This window comes from Pleurotus ostreatus (assembly GCF_014466165.1).
Source record: "Pleurotus ostreatus strain PC9 chromosome Unknown scaffold_5, whole genome shotgun sequence".
In the NCBI taxonomy this organism is placed as follows: domain Eukaryota; kingdom Fungi; phylum Basidiomycota; class Agaricomycetes; order Agaricales; family Pleurotaceae; genus Pleurotus; species Pleurotus ostreatus.
Window position 1 is genome coordinate 1,675,601 of NW_023503160.1, and position 13,681 is coordinate 1,689,281.

Sequence of the window (13,681 nt, forward strand, 5' to 3'; positions counted from 1 at the left end):
TCCTGCAGGACGGTTGTGGGAGAAGAGAAGAAAGAGAACGGCGGGAAAAAAGAGGGCAAGTTGGGGACAACGACGACAAGGATGGTGGGCGAATGGACTCTAACTCTCCAAGCCGAAGAAAGATTTGGGCACGACAGATCAGACAAACACATCACAACATCGCCCTGCTCGGCAACCACATTTTGACGCTAATTTGGCTTAGACGCCCGTGTCCGTTGTGCCCTAACCAGTTCCTTGCATCTTGACCACCACCATCGCCCGCCACCGCGTCCAAGACGTTGTCCCGCCCGCCCGCCCCGCCGTCGAGCGCGACAGCAAATGTCCTTCAAGATTGCCTATGCTCCTCAGGTCGGTTGTCGACGTGAATCCGATCAATCTTGCTGCCATCCTGATCCGTTGCCACCTCGCAGGTAGCAAGCTTAGCATCCCAGCACCACGCCAGCGACTACTACAGAGCAAAATATGGCCCCAAAGGTCCCATTTCTTCAGTCTGCGTACTAAGCAAAACACTTAAACAATATGTCCTACTCAGGCTACCCTGTGCCATACGTGCCGTTCTCCGTAAACCTACCAGACCAGTTCAGGGACCTAAGACGACGACAAGAATCATATGGCCTCTCAAGCACAACTTCTTGGTGGACTTGCGACGCGTCCATGTCAACGGCAGATGGCGAACAAGTCTTGGCGGTCTCGGAGTCCACAAATATTGGTTCCATTATTGAGCTTGAGCAGGAGCTGAGCGCCGCAATGGATTCTCCCCTTCAGAGCAATGCGCACACCGCAGCTCCTCGAAGTGAGCTGAATACATGTAAACCCCCTATCAAAACTTCGTCTACGCATCCGTTAAAGTAAGTTTTCTCCGAGGCTGCGTGATGTTTCATTTTTATCATCTTCCATTTTTACATCCAGCGTCTCCTGCATAATACCCAGTGAACTCATTGCCCTCATCTCGTCGCACTTTGTAGTCGCATCTCCAAGTAACTCCGTGCCTGTTTTATTAGAACTTCCGCCCCAGTTTTACCTTGACCGCCTGGTATCGCATCCGCCATGCCACGCTCTGGACCAAGCACAAACTAGTATGGGACCGCCCAATCATCAAATTGCGCCCTCCCGCCTCCCTGTCACTTCACCTGTGCCTGTCTACCATACACAATCAGCATCACGACCAAAAATGCATGCACGCACACGCTCGAGCATGAGTCAGGCGATGCAAGCGGCCATCAATACCAGTTTGGCCATTTTTTCTGCCGAGAAACCCGCAATAAACTGTCGTCCGCCATTGTCGCCGATACCCGATCGCCGGTCTCCTCGAAGGAGCTCCTTTTTATTCCAACGCGCCAACGACTCTGCGTTATCGCTTGCGTTGTCGGTTTCTTTCAAAGCCAAATCAACTTCAAACCTTAACGAGGGGATGGAAGAGAACAGCAACATTAAGAATCCTCAAGTTTGCTCGCCAGAATGTCCGGAGGATAACGCTTCAGGAACAGATTGCGGAACAGAGACCGCGTACGATCTTGAATGCCGTGTGCACCCTGTTCTAATTGAAACGTCCTGCAGAGCGGCAGCAATTCCAGCCACGCCAAAAGTTCATACCCCCACGCCTACTCCTTCTTTAACCAGGACATCCTCCTTGGGTGATGAATCCGTGTCCTCTCCCTTTCTCCTTGGTAATATGTACATGTCGTCCTGTCCTGGGAAGAAAGGTACAAAAGCCAGTTTCATTTCGCAGAATCATTTCGCTTATTTTATTATTGATCAGTTCGCCTCCATGGCCCTCTTCGGGGGCGGAGTGGGATCTGTCGGGACCTTGACGCTGACCTCCAACGAATACGTGCCTTAGGCGTGAAGTGCATCGTATGGTGAGTCTTCAACCAAGGACCTCTCTGCGTCGTTGCTAAACTCTGCGTTTTAGTTGTTTGGACGATAGCGAGTTGGAGTACCTTGGTGCGCCGTGGCCTGAGTATCGAGCGGCTGCTATGCTGCTCGGCATTGACATCCTACGAATACCCATCCCTGAAGGACTCGCACCTCTTGATACAGCTTCGTTGGATGGGCAAATCACCGAGTTAATTGGTCGTTATACTGTGAACGGCATTCCTACACTCGTACACTGTCGTGGCGGCGTCGGGCGTGCTGGCGTTGTAGCGTGCTGCTGGATTGCGAAACTGGGGCTTTGTGGATGGCTCGAGGACTCGGGCATTGATGCGAACTCATCCCCTACGTTGATCAGGCCGCTCACCGATGGCTACGACGCTGGGGTACGATGGGACACGGTGTCATTTGCGAAGAAAATCATTACGCTGGTGCGGCGAAGGAGAAGCATGAAGGCCATAGAAACATACGAACAAGCTCGCTTCTTAGTCGACTACGTTGAGTATCTGCGCCAGGGACATGGGGTGCGCATTGGTCAGTCAGCGTGATCTTTTTTTGTTTCGGATAATTCGCGACGGGCGACGGATGGATACACATCGACAACCACCACGTTGGACTTTTGGATAAATGCTATCATTATTACTAACTTGTATTATAAAAGTAGCGGACCGTATAATGTGTAGTTGTTTATAGCTCCAATAAATTTGTCAGCACATGGTTGATAACCTTACTTCCAACGTCCATCTCCCTCATCCAAAATGTCGCATTCTGACCTCTCCCAGCCTCTTTTCACCTGCCTCTCATGCTCTATAGCGTTCCCAACCGCCGAGGATCAGAGTGCGTCGAAATCTTAGCCTTTTTCCCAGACTGGGAGGTTTAAATTCATATCTTTAGGGGTACATTATCGCTCAGATCACCATCGGTATAATATGAAGCGTAGAGTAGCCTCGCTTCCTCCCGTTAGTGCTGCGGTTTTCGCGCAAAAGCTTCAGGAGAGGCAGCAGGAAAGTACAGCAACTGCGGGACAACTGACTTGCGAAATATGCAAGTGAGTAATAGATTATATCCACCAGTTCTCCGATCTTTACTCTCCGACGATCATAGTAAAACATACACGACGGAGGGTGCCTACCGTTCACACGTCAACTCCAAGCGTCACAAAGAGATAGAAGCCAAAGTCGCTGCTGGTGCGTTACCCCGACCTGCTGAACACAAAACAAAAAGCCCCGCGTCGCCCTCGGCCGCGTCACAAAGTACTCCAGAGGAAGGCGAAGATGGTGCAGAGAAGCCTGAGGAGGATCGCGAGATAGACGCGAAAATTTCTGCTGCTGCAGGCAAAACCCTTTCACCATCCGACTGCTTATTCTGCACGAACAGCGCTGCGTCGTTCGAGGGGAACCTTACACACATGTCCACTGCCCACTCCTTCTTCGTCCCCGATGCCGACTACCTTACCGATCTAACAGGTCTCGTTGCGTATCTAGCTGAGAAGATCGTAGTGGGCAACTTCTGCATATATTGCAACGAAAAGGGGCGAGACTTCAGGACTCTGGAAGCAGCTCGCAAACACATGATCGACAAAGGCCACTGTAAGATCGCATACGACACCGAGGATGATCGCTTAGAGATCTCCGATTACTACGACTTCAGTAGCTCATATCCCCCCGAAGGAGATGGCGAGGAATGGGAGGACGTTGATGCGGACGGAAATGGTGATAATGATGATGATATGGAGGTGGACGAGGTGGTGGATGATTCGGAGTCCGAGACGAACGAAAGTAACAAAGGGCGTATCACCTATAGCGACTCAGATTATGAGCTCGTTCTACCATCTGGTGCTCGCATAGGTCATCGGTCCATGCGGAGATACTATGCACAATCATTTACGCCGATACCTGGACGCAAAGGAGAAGATCCCAATTCTGGGGCCGCATTAGTCCGTCGACTGCTTGCTGATAAGAACTCTGCGTTGGTACCACGGAAAGGAGGGTTCGGTGCGTATGGCTCAGGAACAGACGTAATTAAAGCTAGGAATCGTGGAGAAGCGCGTGAGGCTGGCCGACACGTCAGAGAATTCCGGGACCAAAAGCGTAGAGAAGACTTCAAGACAAAAGTAGGCTACAGACACAACAGCCAGAAACATTTTAGAGATCCACGTAAGCATCTTCATTTTCTTCATGGCTCATGAGCTAATATATTTCCTTGCGTTGCAGTTTTACAAGTGAGTTTGATTGTGCCTCATATGATGCTTGAGAATCTGATTATCGTTCAGTGATCGCAATTATCGATCTAACTGTTGTTCAACTATATAGTAAATTGATAACTAGTCGTGAAAATCCATTAAAGCAAAATGAAAGAAGAATAAGTACACAAATAACATTAAGCTAATACAAATATGCAGCAGGCACGACACCCTCCCTTCCAGTCCGAACATCACGAGCATACCACCATCTGAAAACCCGAGTTGCATTAGATGTAGTCGGCATAAATGATGAGGAAACTTACGCTGCATCTTTGTCATCGAGGACTTCCAGTTCTGCGCCAGCGGTTATGGGCAGTTCTCCCTCCTCGGCGCCGTCGAATGAATACCGCGCTCGTGCAGGTCGACTCTTTTCTTCCTCCAACATGCCGCCAACGGCATCCGACGGAGTCTCTGCGCGAACATAATTGCTGGCGTCTGGTCCAAAAGGGTCTTGGTCCGCCGAGGCATGGCCCTCGTTCCCTCTCTCTTTTTCTGAGCCATAGGGAGCAAAGGGAGAAGCTCCAAGGATGGTTGTACGTGTTGCGGCGTTGATATGTTCTAGCAGAGACGAAGGACGATGCTGGGTAGAATCATCATCATCCTCAACTTCTGCGCCGTCAACTTTATGGACTTTATCGTCTCTTCGAGAGAACAGGGTCCAGAGGATGCCAATTAAGGCTAGCAGGAAAACAACGCCTGCCGCAATAGCTATGGAGATCAGGATCACAACACCAGTGGCAAGGAACGCTACGGGGACAGGAGATCGTCAGGTTGTATGATGAAGGACAACTCCAGGACTTACTTCGTTTGGAAAAGCTAAAAGAGGAGAACGAATGGAAGAGGGATGATATGGAACCCGGCGACCCGGCGCCTGTAGACGAAATGATGTATGGGAAGAGGGTTTGGCCATCGTATAGAGCGGCAGAAATATTGCCAACTGAAGTATCAAGGTCGCCAGAGACCATGAGCATGCGATCCCCTTCAATGATGTCGTTGCCACTGTGGAAATCCTGTAGGGGAACCATGGCTAGCTGTGTCACGGCTGTGTCCGCCCGCAAGTTCGATTCTACAAGATGTGAGATACCTAGTCGATCAAATGAAGCAGTCGACTGACCTAACAACTTCCATGATGAGCCATTCCAGACGGATAGGAACGATGAGTTGTCTTGAGACCTTCGTCAAAGGTCAATGAATGACAAGTAGATAAGATGAGGGTTACACACCTTCCGGCAGCGAAAATACTGTTAATGTTGCCCCCATTGACTTCTATGGCCGTCACTGGTCCTGGAAGATCTGAACCAGAACCAAGCGCTGACCACGTGGAGTTGCCAATACTGTACCGGACGACATTAGATGGACTATTGTCGGACAATGCAATGGAACCAGCAGCAATTAAGGTATCGTCCTAGAACCAATGCCATTCAGTATACATCATCGTGCCGAAGAAAAGATGTTACGCTCACCCCTGCAAGAACCAACGAAGCGACCTCCCCCTTTATGCCCGGCCCCAGAGATGACCACTGTCCAGTGGAGATATCGAGCGAACAGATCGCAATACACGAAACGGATCCAGCGGCTGAGAATGATCCGGAGACGAAGACAACATTGCTATTGGCAGGGGCGGACTGTATGGAGCGCACAATCGGATTACCTGAGGACCCTTGCAGCGCCTCGACACTGTCCCATTGCTGACGCTGGAGATCATAAACTGCGAAGCCATTTGCACTCGACCCAGGAATAGTGAACTGTCCGCCAACGTAGAGCTTCCCCTTCGCTACCAATAGAGTCCTCACAACCCCGTTTATTTGGGTTCCTTGCAATGGCGACGTAGACTCCGTCTGGGGGTCGTAGATGGCAACGCTCTGTGCTTGGGAAGAGCCAGATGTCGTGTATGAGAAGTTGCCACCAAAGATGATGACCTCCCTTGAGGAAGATATGTTCGTCCAGAACGTCCCCGTCAATACTGCGGGGGCCACTGCCGACGGAGATGCAGGCAAAGGAGCTAATTGGCTGGCAGGGGCTTGCCTGGAGAACAGATGGGATATAGTCATATGAGAGAACCAAAGGCTCGTCTTTGGTAGGTGCATATGAGTCGTATGACGCCTGGTAACATTGTTTGAGGTACCAGATGCGCTGAATGGACTTTGAAGTTGGATTCCGAGCGGCGTGACGGTAGGGAATTCGCCGTTACCATTCTTGAGCATTACTAAGCCGGTTGCTCCAAATCTTCGAGAGGCGGAAACACCTCCAGCCAAGAATTGGGTATTGGAAGACCCATTGCCCACGAAGGACATGTCGCCGCGGAGGTACCCGCCACTGTTAACCCAAGAACTGGAAGATACGTTCCATACTGCCAACCCCCCAGCATCAGCACCCTCGCTGCTTGTGGGCGACGCCAAAACTTTCGCGAAGCTACCGGCGACCTGAATCTGACCATCGACGTTATTCATGCTCTTGACAGGACCGTCCAACCCCGCTTGCAACGCGCTCCATGTGTTGCTAGTAACGTCGTAGACTGCGACGTTACGCATGCTACGTTGCGAGGACGGCGTCGCAGTATCGCTGAAAGACCCTCCGACGAATAGTTTGTCCCCTTCTATAACAAGAGATGACACCGCTCCATCGAGACCGTTCGATGGTAGAGGAGAAAGTGAGTTGTCTCTGAAGACGGCGATGTTCCTTGCGCCGGACGATAGATTGAAGTCACCGCCGACGAAGAGAAGACCAGATGAGTGCTGTGCTACAGAACGAACCACGGGTAAGGATGAGTTGGCGCTTGAGCCCAGTTGATCGCGAAGCGACAGTCCAACCGCGTCGAGGGGGGTCACCGTGGAATTAGGAAGGGTAGTGCGTGCATCGGCAGTGGCAGACGAAACGATAGGCCACTCAAAGAACCCAAATGCGCTCCTTCCGCCTTGGGTTGACGTCACAGGACCACTGTTCGAACTGTCACCAGGTATGGACTTGAGCGACAACTGAACGCGATCAGCAACCATCTCGAATTTTCCTCCCTCACCCTGCCCTTGGGGATTCTCGGGAAAGGCCATTGTAATGACGGCGATGGATTGGTCGGTTGATGGAATAACTGGGCCGCTGTAGATAGAGACGGATGCATCAAGAGTATTTTGCTGAGATACGGTTGTGACGACAGGATCAAGGCCATTCCCGGGGAAGACCGTGACTGTCACCGACGTGCGTTGACCGCAATCTTGGAAGTCATTGCAGCCAGGTACAAGCATATTGATGTCATAGATCCCGGCGGCGGACACATATGGCATCCAAGAGAATGTCGGCCTGTTAACGATAGGCGACCCAACATCAATCGTTGCAACGAGCACGGATTGGATTGTTCCTGGGATATCCGTATTCGCAACTTTAACGGCCCAATCGCCAGTTAACGTCGTATTGGATGGGTTGGGAGCGAAGCACGATTTTCCATTGCCGTCCGCTTGTGCGGAAGCGAACGCGCCAGAGGAAAGCAGCTGGAACAAATGTAAACCTGGCGACGCGCCAGTGAATTGGGACAACTTGACCAGAACACCGGTAATTCCGACCGCTCCATCAAAGAGGAAGTCTTGGTATGGGATAGTGTTGGCGGTCGAGAGTGGACATGGATCTGTGCATGTTCGGTTCTCACGCGATACTGGGTCCGTGTAAGTCAGTGTTCGAACTGTGTTGTCGGGAATGGTCGTGACACTGTTTGTTGTATTTCAACAATGTGAGACCGCCAGTTTACAAAGATACGCACCTGAATCCCGTGGTGCCGCGACCGTCCAGGAAAGTATTTCCAAGCCGTATCCCACTAGCCGCAATGGAAGCGAAAGTCCTGACAGTGATTTGTGCAGTGGTCCCATCCTCTCCAAACCAGGAAGTCCCAGGACCATCTGGGCCTGTTGGACATAGGATGGCGCTGATATCTGAGAATTGCGGGTTGGACGCTGATGGTGACCCTTGAACTTGAGATGCCTGCAAGGGCACGGGAACGAGGGAGGAGGTAAAAGGAGTGGCGCCAGCCGAGAAGGGCACGTTGGGATTGTTTGTGAAATTAAGTGTCGAATTGCCTTCGAACGAAGTCAAGAACGAGCCCGCGAAGAAGAGGCTTTGTCGTGTGGTATTTGTCGTGATGGATTCGACTCGGGATCCTGCACCAGACAGACCTGAAAAGGGAGGTGCAGACCAGGAAGATGCACTGGTGTCCCACACGGCGACCAGTGACCCAGGCGAGGAGAAGGTCCCTCCAACCCACACTTTCGAGTTGTCGGGGTCACAGAACACGGACAGGACCTCACCATTGGGCCCACTCGATCCAATAGCGGTAAACCCTGACTTGGAAGTGTATGATGCCACATTCGCTGCTGAAGTGCCGCCAATCGATGAGAACGTGCCCGCGACGTAGAATGAATCGCCAAGTTGACAGCCCGCGTTTATCCTCCCACCAGTGTTGGTCGATCCAAGGCGTGTCAAGTCGCCGTTCGTCGTGCGAGAAAATATTGTAGAGGTTGACGGGTCGAATGTAATAGTCGAAGTCGAATTATCGAAGAGATCAAGTCCAGCAAAGGTGCCCGCTAGGCCTACCTTTCCCATTCTATCAAAGTCGACGCGTGGAAGGCTTGCAGCCGCAAGGCTGGAGAAGAAGAGCACGGTTTGGACGCATTTGAGGCGTATCATGGCTGAGGGACGAATTTTGGCCGCTGGAGCGGACACAAAGGGGTATATGTCCTCAGTGAGACTTTGGCTAATGAGCCAGAGCGCGAATTTCGATAGAAAAAGAAAAGACTCACGGAAGTGATGGAGATGGTTGTTGAGCGTTGTGAAGTTGGAATTCACCAGCAAGCAGCATGTTCGGCTTTTGCCGCCATTCTTCCCACACTCCGAGTCTACTCAACGTTCCACTCATCTCCGAGCCCGACATTCTTGACGACGGCGACCATGCTCATTGCACGGGCTATTCATTCTCGAGGCTGCCTGCCTTCTGCTACTCGCCTCCTCGCCCCCCGCAGGGCTGCATCACACAGCGCTCACCACGCACCAGAAACTTCTGAGTTCACCACCAAGGAAGGTCAGTCGCAGCGGACTTTATCTTTGCAGAAAACACACTAACCACTGCACCACCCTAGGCTTCGGGGGCGCATTCTGGCGGAACACCCTCATCCTTTCATTTCTCGGCGTCGCGTGCTACAAATACGCACCCGAAGCCAACGACAATGCATACCTCACCCGCTGGATGGCCTTCTACTCCGTGCCTCGCGACGTCTGGTTGAATCTGAACGTCAAACACACCGTCTTGCAGCAAGAATCCTCGGACCAGAGCATCCTATTTGCTGATGCCCAGGTGTCCAAGGTGCACCGCTACAGATCACCGCAGTATGTTCGCCATTGCCCTTCACATCCACCAGATGATGACCCTTGCTGCAGATTGCTGGACCAAGCATCGCCGTTTCTCCTTCCTGTCGGTATGACTGTAGACATGTCGGATGTTGTTGCGAAGCGGGACTAGAGAGGTATAGCACCACCAATGCATTCGGCTAGCCACGGGGTGCTCGAATAGAAGGACATCATCGCATGGCAACCTCACATATGGGCCAACTTGTCGCGACTGAGCGTTTGAAGCAGCGTCTATGTCCAACCCACACTACCATTCAAACTGCTTAAGACCACTGGATGGTCAGGACTCCTTCACCCATGATATCCAGCTTGTCGCAGTAACTGTCACCAAATAAGTGCGGGACTCTTCTTTTGCATTTTCGATCTCAAAGGTTCTAGTTCACGGCTTGCTATTTTGACATTTCGCCTCGTCTGACTTCTGTGACCGTCTTCTTGAACTTGGCTTTCACTGAGTCGCATGACAACATTCGCGTTTTCATTCATTGTGACGGGCCGCCTCTGGTGTGCGCGTCTGACAGGTTGCATGGGGGTGTATTTCGTAACTTATACCCTTACCACCATCACTAATCCCGCTATCCACCAATAATGTCGCAAGCACCTCTCATTACATTACATGTCTCTCGCTCGCCTTTACTGCCTGAGCTCGACTTTCGCATCACCGCCAAAACAGGCTCGTTGCTCTCCGCACTGCTCACCAAGCGTGTCGTCGGCGCAGAGCACAACATCACCGCTAGGCGTGGTATCACTCAACCGGAGTACACGACATCGAACACGCCGAACCCTACCTCACATACGCACGCACATCCAACATCAGCGCACAGTCATTCGAACGCGTTCGCCAGTGCGCCCTCGTCGCAGCTAGTCATCGCGCTGCTAAACATGCTTGATCAATTCGACGCAGACGTCGCGATGCAGGTCGCACGGGTCAAGGACAGCATCGCGGAAGCGCACGAGTGCATCGATGAGTATAAGCAAGAACGTATGCGCAGACAGACGTCGCGGGAGGAGCAGCGGCAGAAAGAGCGCAAGGAGACGAAGGAGATCGGGAGTGACTTCTGGCTGGGTGTCTGAGCCATCGACGGGCGCCCTGTGAATTCTGTATAAAGGCATTGAGATTGGAATGCTGTATATCTGATACCCTGACCACTCCTATACCACACACCACACTTGTATCTCCAATAACTAGTACTAGTATCGCATCTACGCATGGGTGAGCACCGTGCTCGCTTTATCGTCGCTATCGGTTGCGTTGAGGCTGACGCCGACGCTTGAGCAGCAGATAACTCAGCGCCACCTCGCCCAAATCGCTCGTCGTCGTTGGACGCAGCGGCCATCCACAAACTCGAAGTGCATCTTAGCGAACGGCCAGAGAAGAGCGAGTTGGTGGAGCGCAACATCCTGCAAGCTGGACGGGCGCCCACGCTCGACATCCACAAGCTCGAGAAGCAGCTCAATGAGAGGCCGGGCAAGAACGAGCTGGTTGAACGCAACATCCTGAAAGGTGCGCTAGGTCATGTTAGCGTAGTCCGATGCCATTCTAACGGCAGCATCAGATGACAAGGGCATCGCGCCATCGCTTATAGCGGCAAGAGAGGCTCTAGAAAGATCTCAGCTTGAGGTGAGATCCACAGGGCCCTATGTCCGCTGCTAGAAGCATCGGTTTACATGTTGATAGGATAAACTTGACCACGCTCTGCAGTCGCGTCCGAAACCCGAAGAACTGGTGAAGGAAGGCATCCTCCAACGTAATCTCTCCAAGATTATCTCCAGAATTATTGTTCCCGCTGACATTATGTACACAGCTGACGAAGTGCCCGTCTAAGATAAAGGTGTTACATGTACGCTTCATTACTGCAAGCTGGGAGTTGGGCTAAAGGACAGTGTCAATACTCGAAAGGTATCAGAAACGGGTTGTAACTCACATGTAAGATATGAGGCCCAAGGCCTCCGTGTATATGTATAAGAATTATGATACGGACCTAGTCGCGGTCCCTGCTTTTTCTGCGAATCATCTCGCGCATTTCATTCGCAGCTCGCTTCGTTCCCGTTCCTCCCGCCCAACCTCTGCTACGCAACCACCCGACCAATCTCGGCGTAAATGCAGCTGTCAGACCTATTCTGACTGGGACAAAGACCGTTTTATGTATCGTATAAGCCAAGACGAGCATGGCGTAGAGGCCCTCTTGTCCAGGTGCTTGCGGCGATGACGACGGGCTGTCCACCTCGTCGAGTCCGGGTTCGGCAGGTTTCGAGTGCAAAACGCGGGCTATCATGTCTTTTGCTGCTACTGCCACACGCGAGACATGTTCCGCGCCCACGAGCTGGATGCCAGCAAAAGCGACCCCGAAGTCGAGAGCTGACAGGATGAAGTAGACCCCCAGGGCATACCACCCGTATGACTTGATGAGATGCTTCAGCCGCTGCGTGAGCGTTGCATTAGGTGGCAGCGTCTGGTCTGAGCTTTCGAGCTTTGGTGACGGCGGCGACGAGAGTCTCTGAGGAAAGCGGGTGAAAAGTCGGAAGCTCTGTGCTGGCCGTTGAGTGAGTGCGAGGCGCGGGTGAAGCCCCGCGCTGATTGGGAGAATTGGAGTGGCCAGTCTGGGGACAATTGCCCTCAGAACTGGTATTCGCGTGAGCAGGCGCACCATTGGATGAGTGGAAGAGAGTGGCTGAGGAGTGCAACGTATATAGCGAACCGCCGTTGTGGTGTGTATCATTACCTAAGCGGCATTTCGGCGTCTAAAGCACATCGATCGATCATACATCCCAGTTTGGGAGCAATGCCCGTCGAGTCCCCGATGAATTATCAGCAACTTTGTCCCCTCTCCACCCTTAAGACCACAAATGCCAGAGAGCGCTGCTGCGTCTGCCCCGTTTGAGGGGCCAGAAAAACTCCTCGAGATTTGGTTTGCGCCATCCGCCAACGATGTTCCAGACGCAAGCGACCCGACAGAAGACGGTCGGACAGGCCTCCGGAAGGTCAAGCGAGAAATCTGGGAAGAAATGCTCGATATTGTCCGGTGCAAAATTCTTTCCGTTATCGACGGCTCAGAAGTGGATGCCTACCTCCTCAGGTATGCCGCAGATTACATTCATATTCTTAAAGCTTATCATCTACAGTGAATCATCCTTTTTCGTGTCGCCACACCGGCTGATCCTAAAGACCTGCGGGACGACGCTAAACTTGCTCGGTCTCCCGCGGATCCTCGACATTGCGTCGTTGCAGTGTTCCATGAGCACCGTGTTCCGTGTCTTCTATTCTCGCAAGTCGTTCATGTTCCCCGAACGCCAGCAAGGCCCCCATCGCGACTGGAAACAGGAAGTAGAGTTCCTTGACGGCATCTTCCAGAACGGCGCAGCCTACACCGTTGGCAAAGTGAACGGGGACCACTGGTTGCTGTACATGACCATCTCCGATACTGCGACCATCCCTGCATCTCCGTCCCCTCCACTCGCCCTGCATGTTCAGGACTCTACGATAGAGATTCTGATGAGCGATTTGGCGTCACCAGCATGCCAGCCCTTCCATTACGATCAGTCACTGTCAACTTCTGACCCAATTCCCTCCAGTCACGCGCAGCAAATCTCTGCTCATCTGGGCATATCAGATATCTTTCCACCGCATTTGACAGTTTTGGACGCCTACTCGTTCTCTCCATGCGGATACTCCTGCAACGCCTTGATCAAGTGGGCCCATCCCAAGCCCTCTAACAGCCCCGTGCCAACTTCACAAGTCCAAGAAGGGGAAGGGTACTACACTATCCATGTTACACCAGAGGAAGGCTGGTCTTACGCTAGCTTCGAATGCAATATCCCCCTTTCCCACCGATCCCCTTCAGATCCCACTCCAACCAGCGCGGAGACAATGCCAGACCTCGTGGCACTGGTCCAACGCGTGGTTCGCATATTCCAACCCGGGAGATTGAGCTTGACTTTATTTATCTCAAGTCAAGACAACGAAAATGAGGACGGGTCGAGCGCCATCGAAGAAGCTCAACGGGCTTTCAAAGCGGCTCTAACATTCCCTCCTTCTCAATCGATGGACGAGCGTAAATCCATTCTCCCTGTGGGGAAGGGGAAGGGTTATAGAAGGACAGATAAGATCAACTATGAATTCGGGGACTACGATCTTGCGTTCGCGAGTTTTGAACTCCTGTAGTGACCAATAATCTCGCCACCCGG

General features: G+C 52.2%; 8 protein-coding genes across 8 annotated transcripts; 6 read left to right on the forward strand and 2 right to left on the reverse strand.

The window, feature by feature from the left end:
* Positions 1 to 318: 318 nt before the first annotated feature.
* Positions 319 to 2,420, forward strand: PC9H_007602 (uncharacterized protein; the record flags this gene model as incomplete). Its single annotated transcript, XM_036777131.1, has 7 exons — positions 319 to 348; positions 411 to 474; positions 533 to 848; positions 910 to 1,523; positions 1,560 to 1,703; positions 1,760 to 1,859; positions 1,913 to 2,420. 7 exons carry the CDS (start codon positions 319 to 321, stop codon positions 2,418 to 2,420), a joined length of 1,776 nt encoding a protein of 591 aa, XP_036630751.1.
* A 210-nt stretch (positions 2,421 to 2,630) lies between these two features.
* On the forward strand, positions 2,631 to 4,060 carry PC9H_007603 (uncharacterized protein; the record flags this gene model as incomplete). The annotated part of the gene is made up of 3 exons (XM_036777132.1): positions 2,631 to 2,709; positions 2,767 to 2,920; positions 2,977 to 4,060. 3 exons carry the CDS (start codon positions 2,631 to 2,633, stop codon positions 4,058 to 4,060), a joined length of 1,317 nt encoding a protein of 438 aa, XP_036630752.1.
* A 196-nt stretch (positions 4,061 to 4,256) lies between these two features.
* PC9H_007604 (uncharacterized protein) lies at positions 4,257 to 8,782 on the reverse strand (the record flags this gene model as incomplete). Its single annotated transcript, XM_036777133.1, has 7 exons — positions 4,257 to 4,323; positions 4,378 to 4,861; positions 4,917 to 5,180; positions 5,229 to 5,287; positions 5,338 to 5,519; positions 5,572 to 7,810; positions 7,863 to 8,782. The coding sequence occupies 7 exons, from the start codon at positions 8,780 to 8,782 to the stop codon at positions 4,257 to 4,259; spliced, it is 4,215 nt and encodes a 1,404-aa protein (XP_036630753.1).
* A 261-nt stretch (positions 8,783 to 9,043) lies between these two features.
* Positions 9,044 to 9,611, forward strand: PC9H_007605 (uncharacterized protein; the record flags this gene model as incomplete). Its single annotated transcript, XM_036777134.1, has 3 exons — positions 9,044 to 9,173; positions 9,232 to 9,478; positions 9,530 to 9,611. The coding sequence occupies 3 exons, from the start codon at positions 9,044 to 9,046 to the stop codon at positions 9,609 to 9,611; spliced, it is 459 nt and encodes a 152-aa protein (XP_036630754.1).
* A 473-nt stretch (positions 9,612 to 10,084) lies between these two features.
* On the forward strand, positions 10,085 to 10,570 carry PC9H_007606 (uncharacterized protein; the record flags this gene model as incomplete). The annotated part of the gene is made up of 1 exon (XM_036777135.1): positions 10,085 to 10,570. One exon carries the CDS (start codon positions 10,085 to 10,087, stop codon positions 10,568 to 10,570), a length of 486 nt encoding a protein of 161 aa, XP_036630755.1.
* Positions 10,571 to 10,705: 135 nt separating this feature from the next.
* PC9H_007607 (uncharacterized protein) lies at positions 10,706 to 11,321 on the forward strand (the record flags this gene model as incomplete). The annotated part of the gene is made up of 5 exons (XM_036777136.1): positions 10,706 to 10,709; positions 10,776 to 11,000; positions 11,053 to 11,117; positions 11,175 to 11,244; positions 11,302 to 11,321. 5 exons carry the CDS (start codon positions 10,706 to 10,708, stop codon positions 11,319 to 11,321), a joined length of 384 nt encoding a protein of 127 aa, XP_036630756.1.
* A 157-nt stretch (positions 11,322 to 11,478) lies between these two features.
* On the reverse strand, positions 11,479 to 12,147 carry PC9H_007608 (uncharacterized protein; the record flags this gene model as incomplete). Its single annotated transcript, XM_036777137.1, has 1 exon — positions 11,479 to 12,147. The coding sequence occupies one exon, from the start codon at positions 12,145 to 12,147 to the stop codon at positions 11,479 to 11,481; it is 669 nt and encodes a 222-aa protein (XP_036630757.1).
* Positions 12,148 to 12,343: 196 nt separating this feature from the next.
* SPE2 (spermidine resistance protein) lies at positions 12,344 to 13,658 on the forward strand (the record flags this gene model as incomplete). The annotated part of the gene is made up of 2 exons (XM_036777138.1): positions 12,344 to 12,573; positions 12,620 to 13,658. The coding sequence occupies 2 exons, from the start codon at positions 12,344 to 12,346 to the stop codon at positions 13,656 to 13,658; spliced, it is 1,269 nt and encodes a 422-aa protein (XP_036630758.1).
* Positions 13,659 to 13,681: the final 23 nt, after the last annotated feature.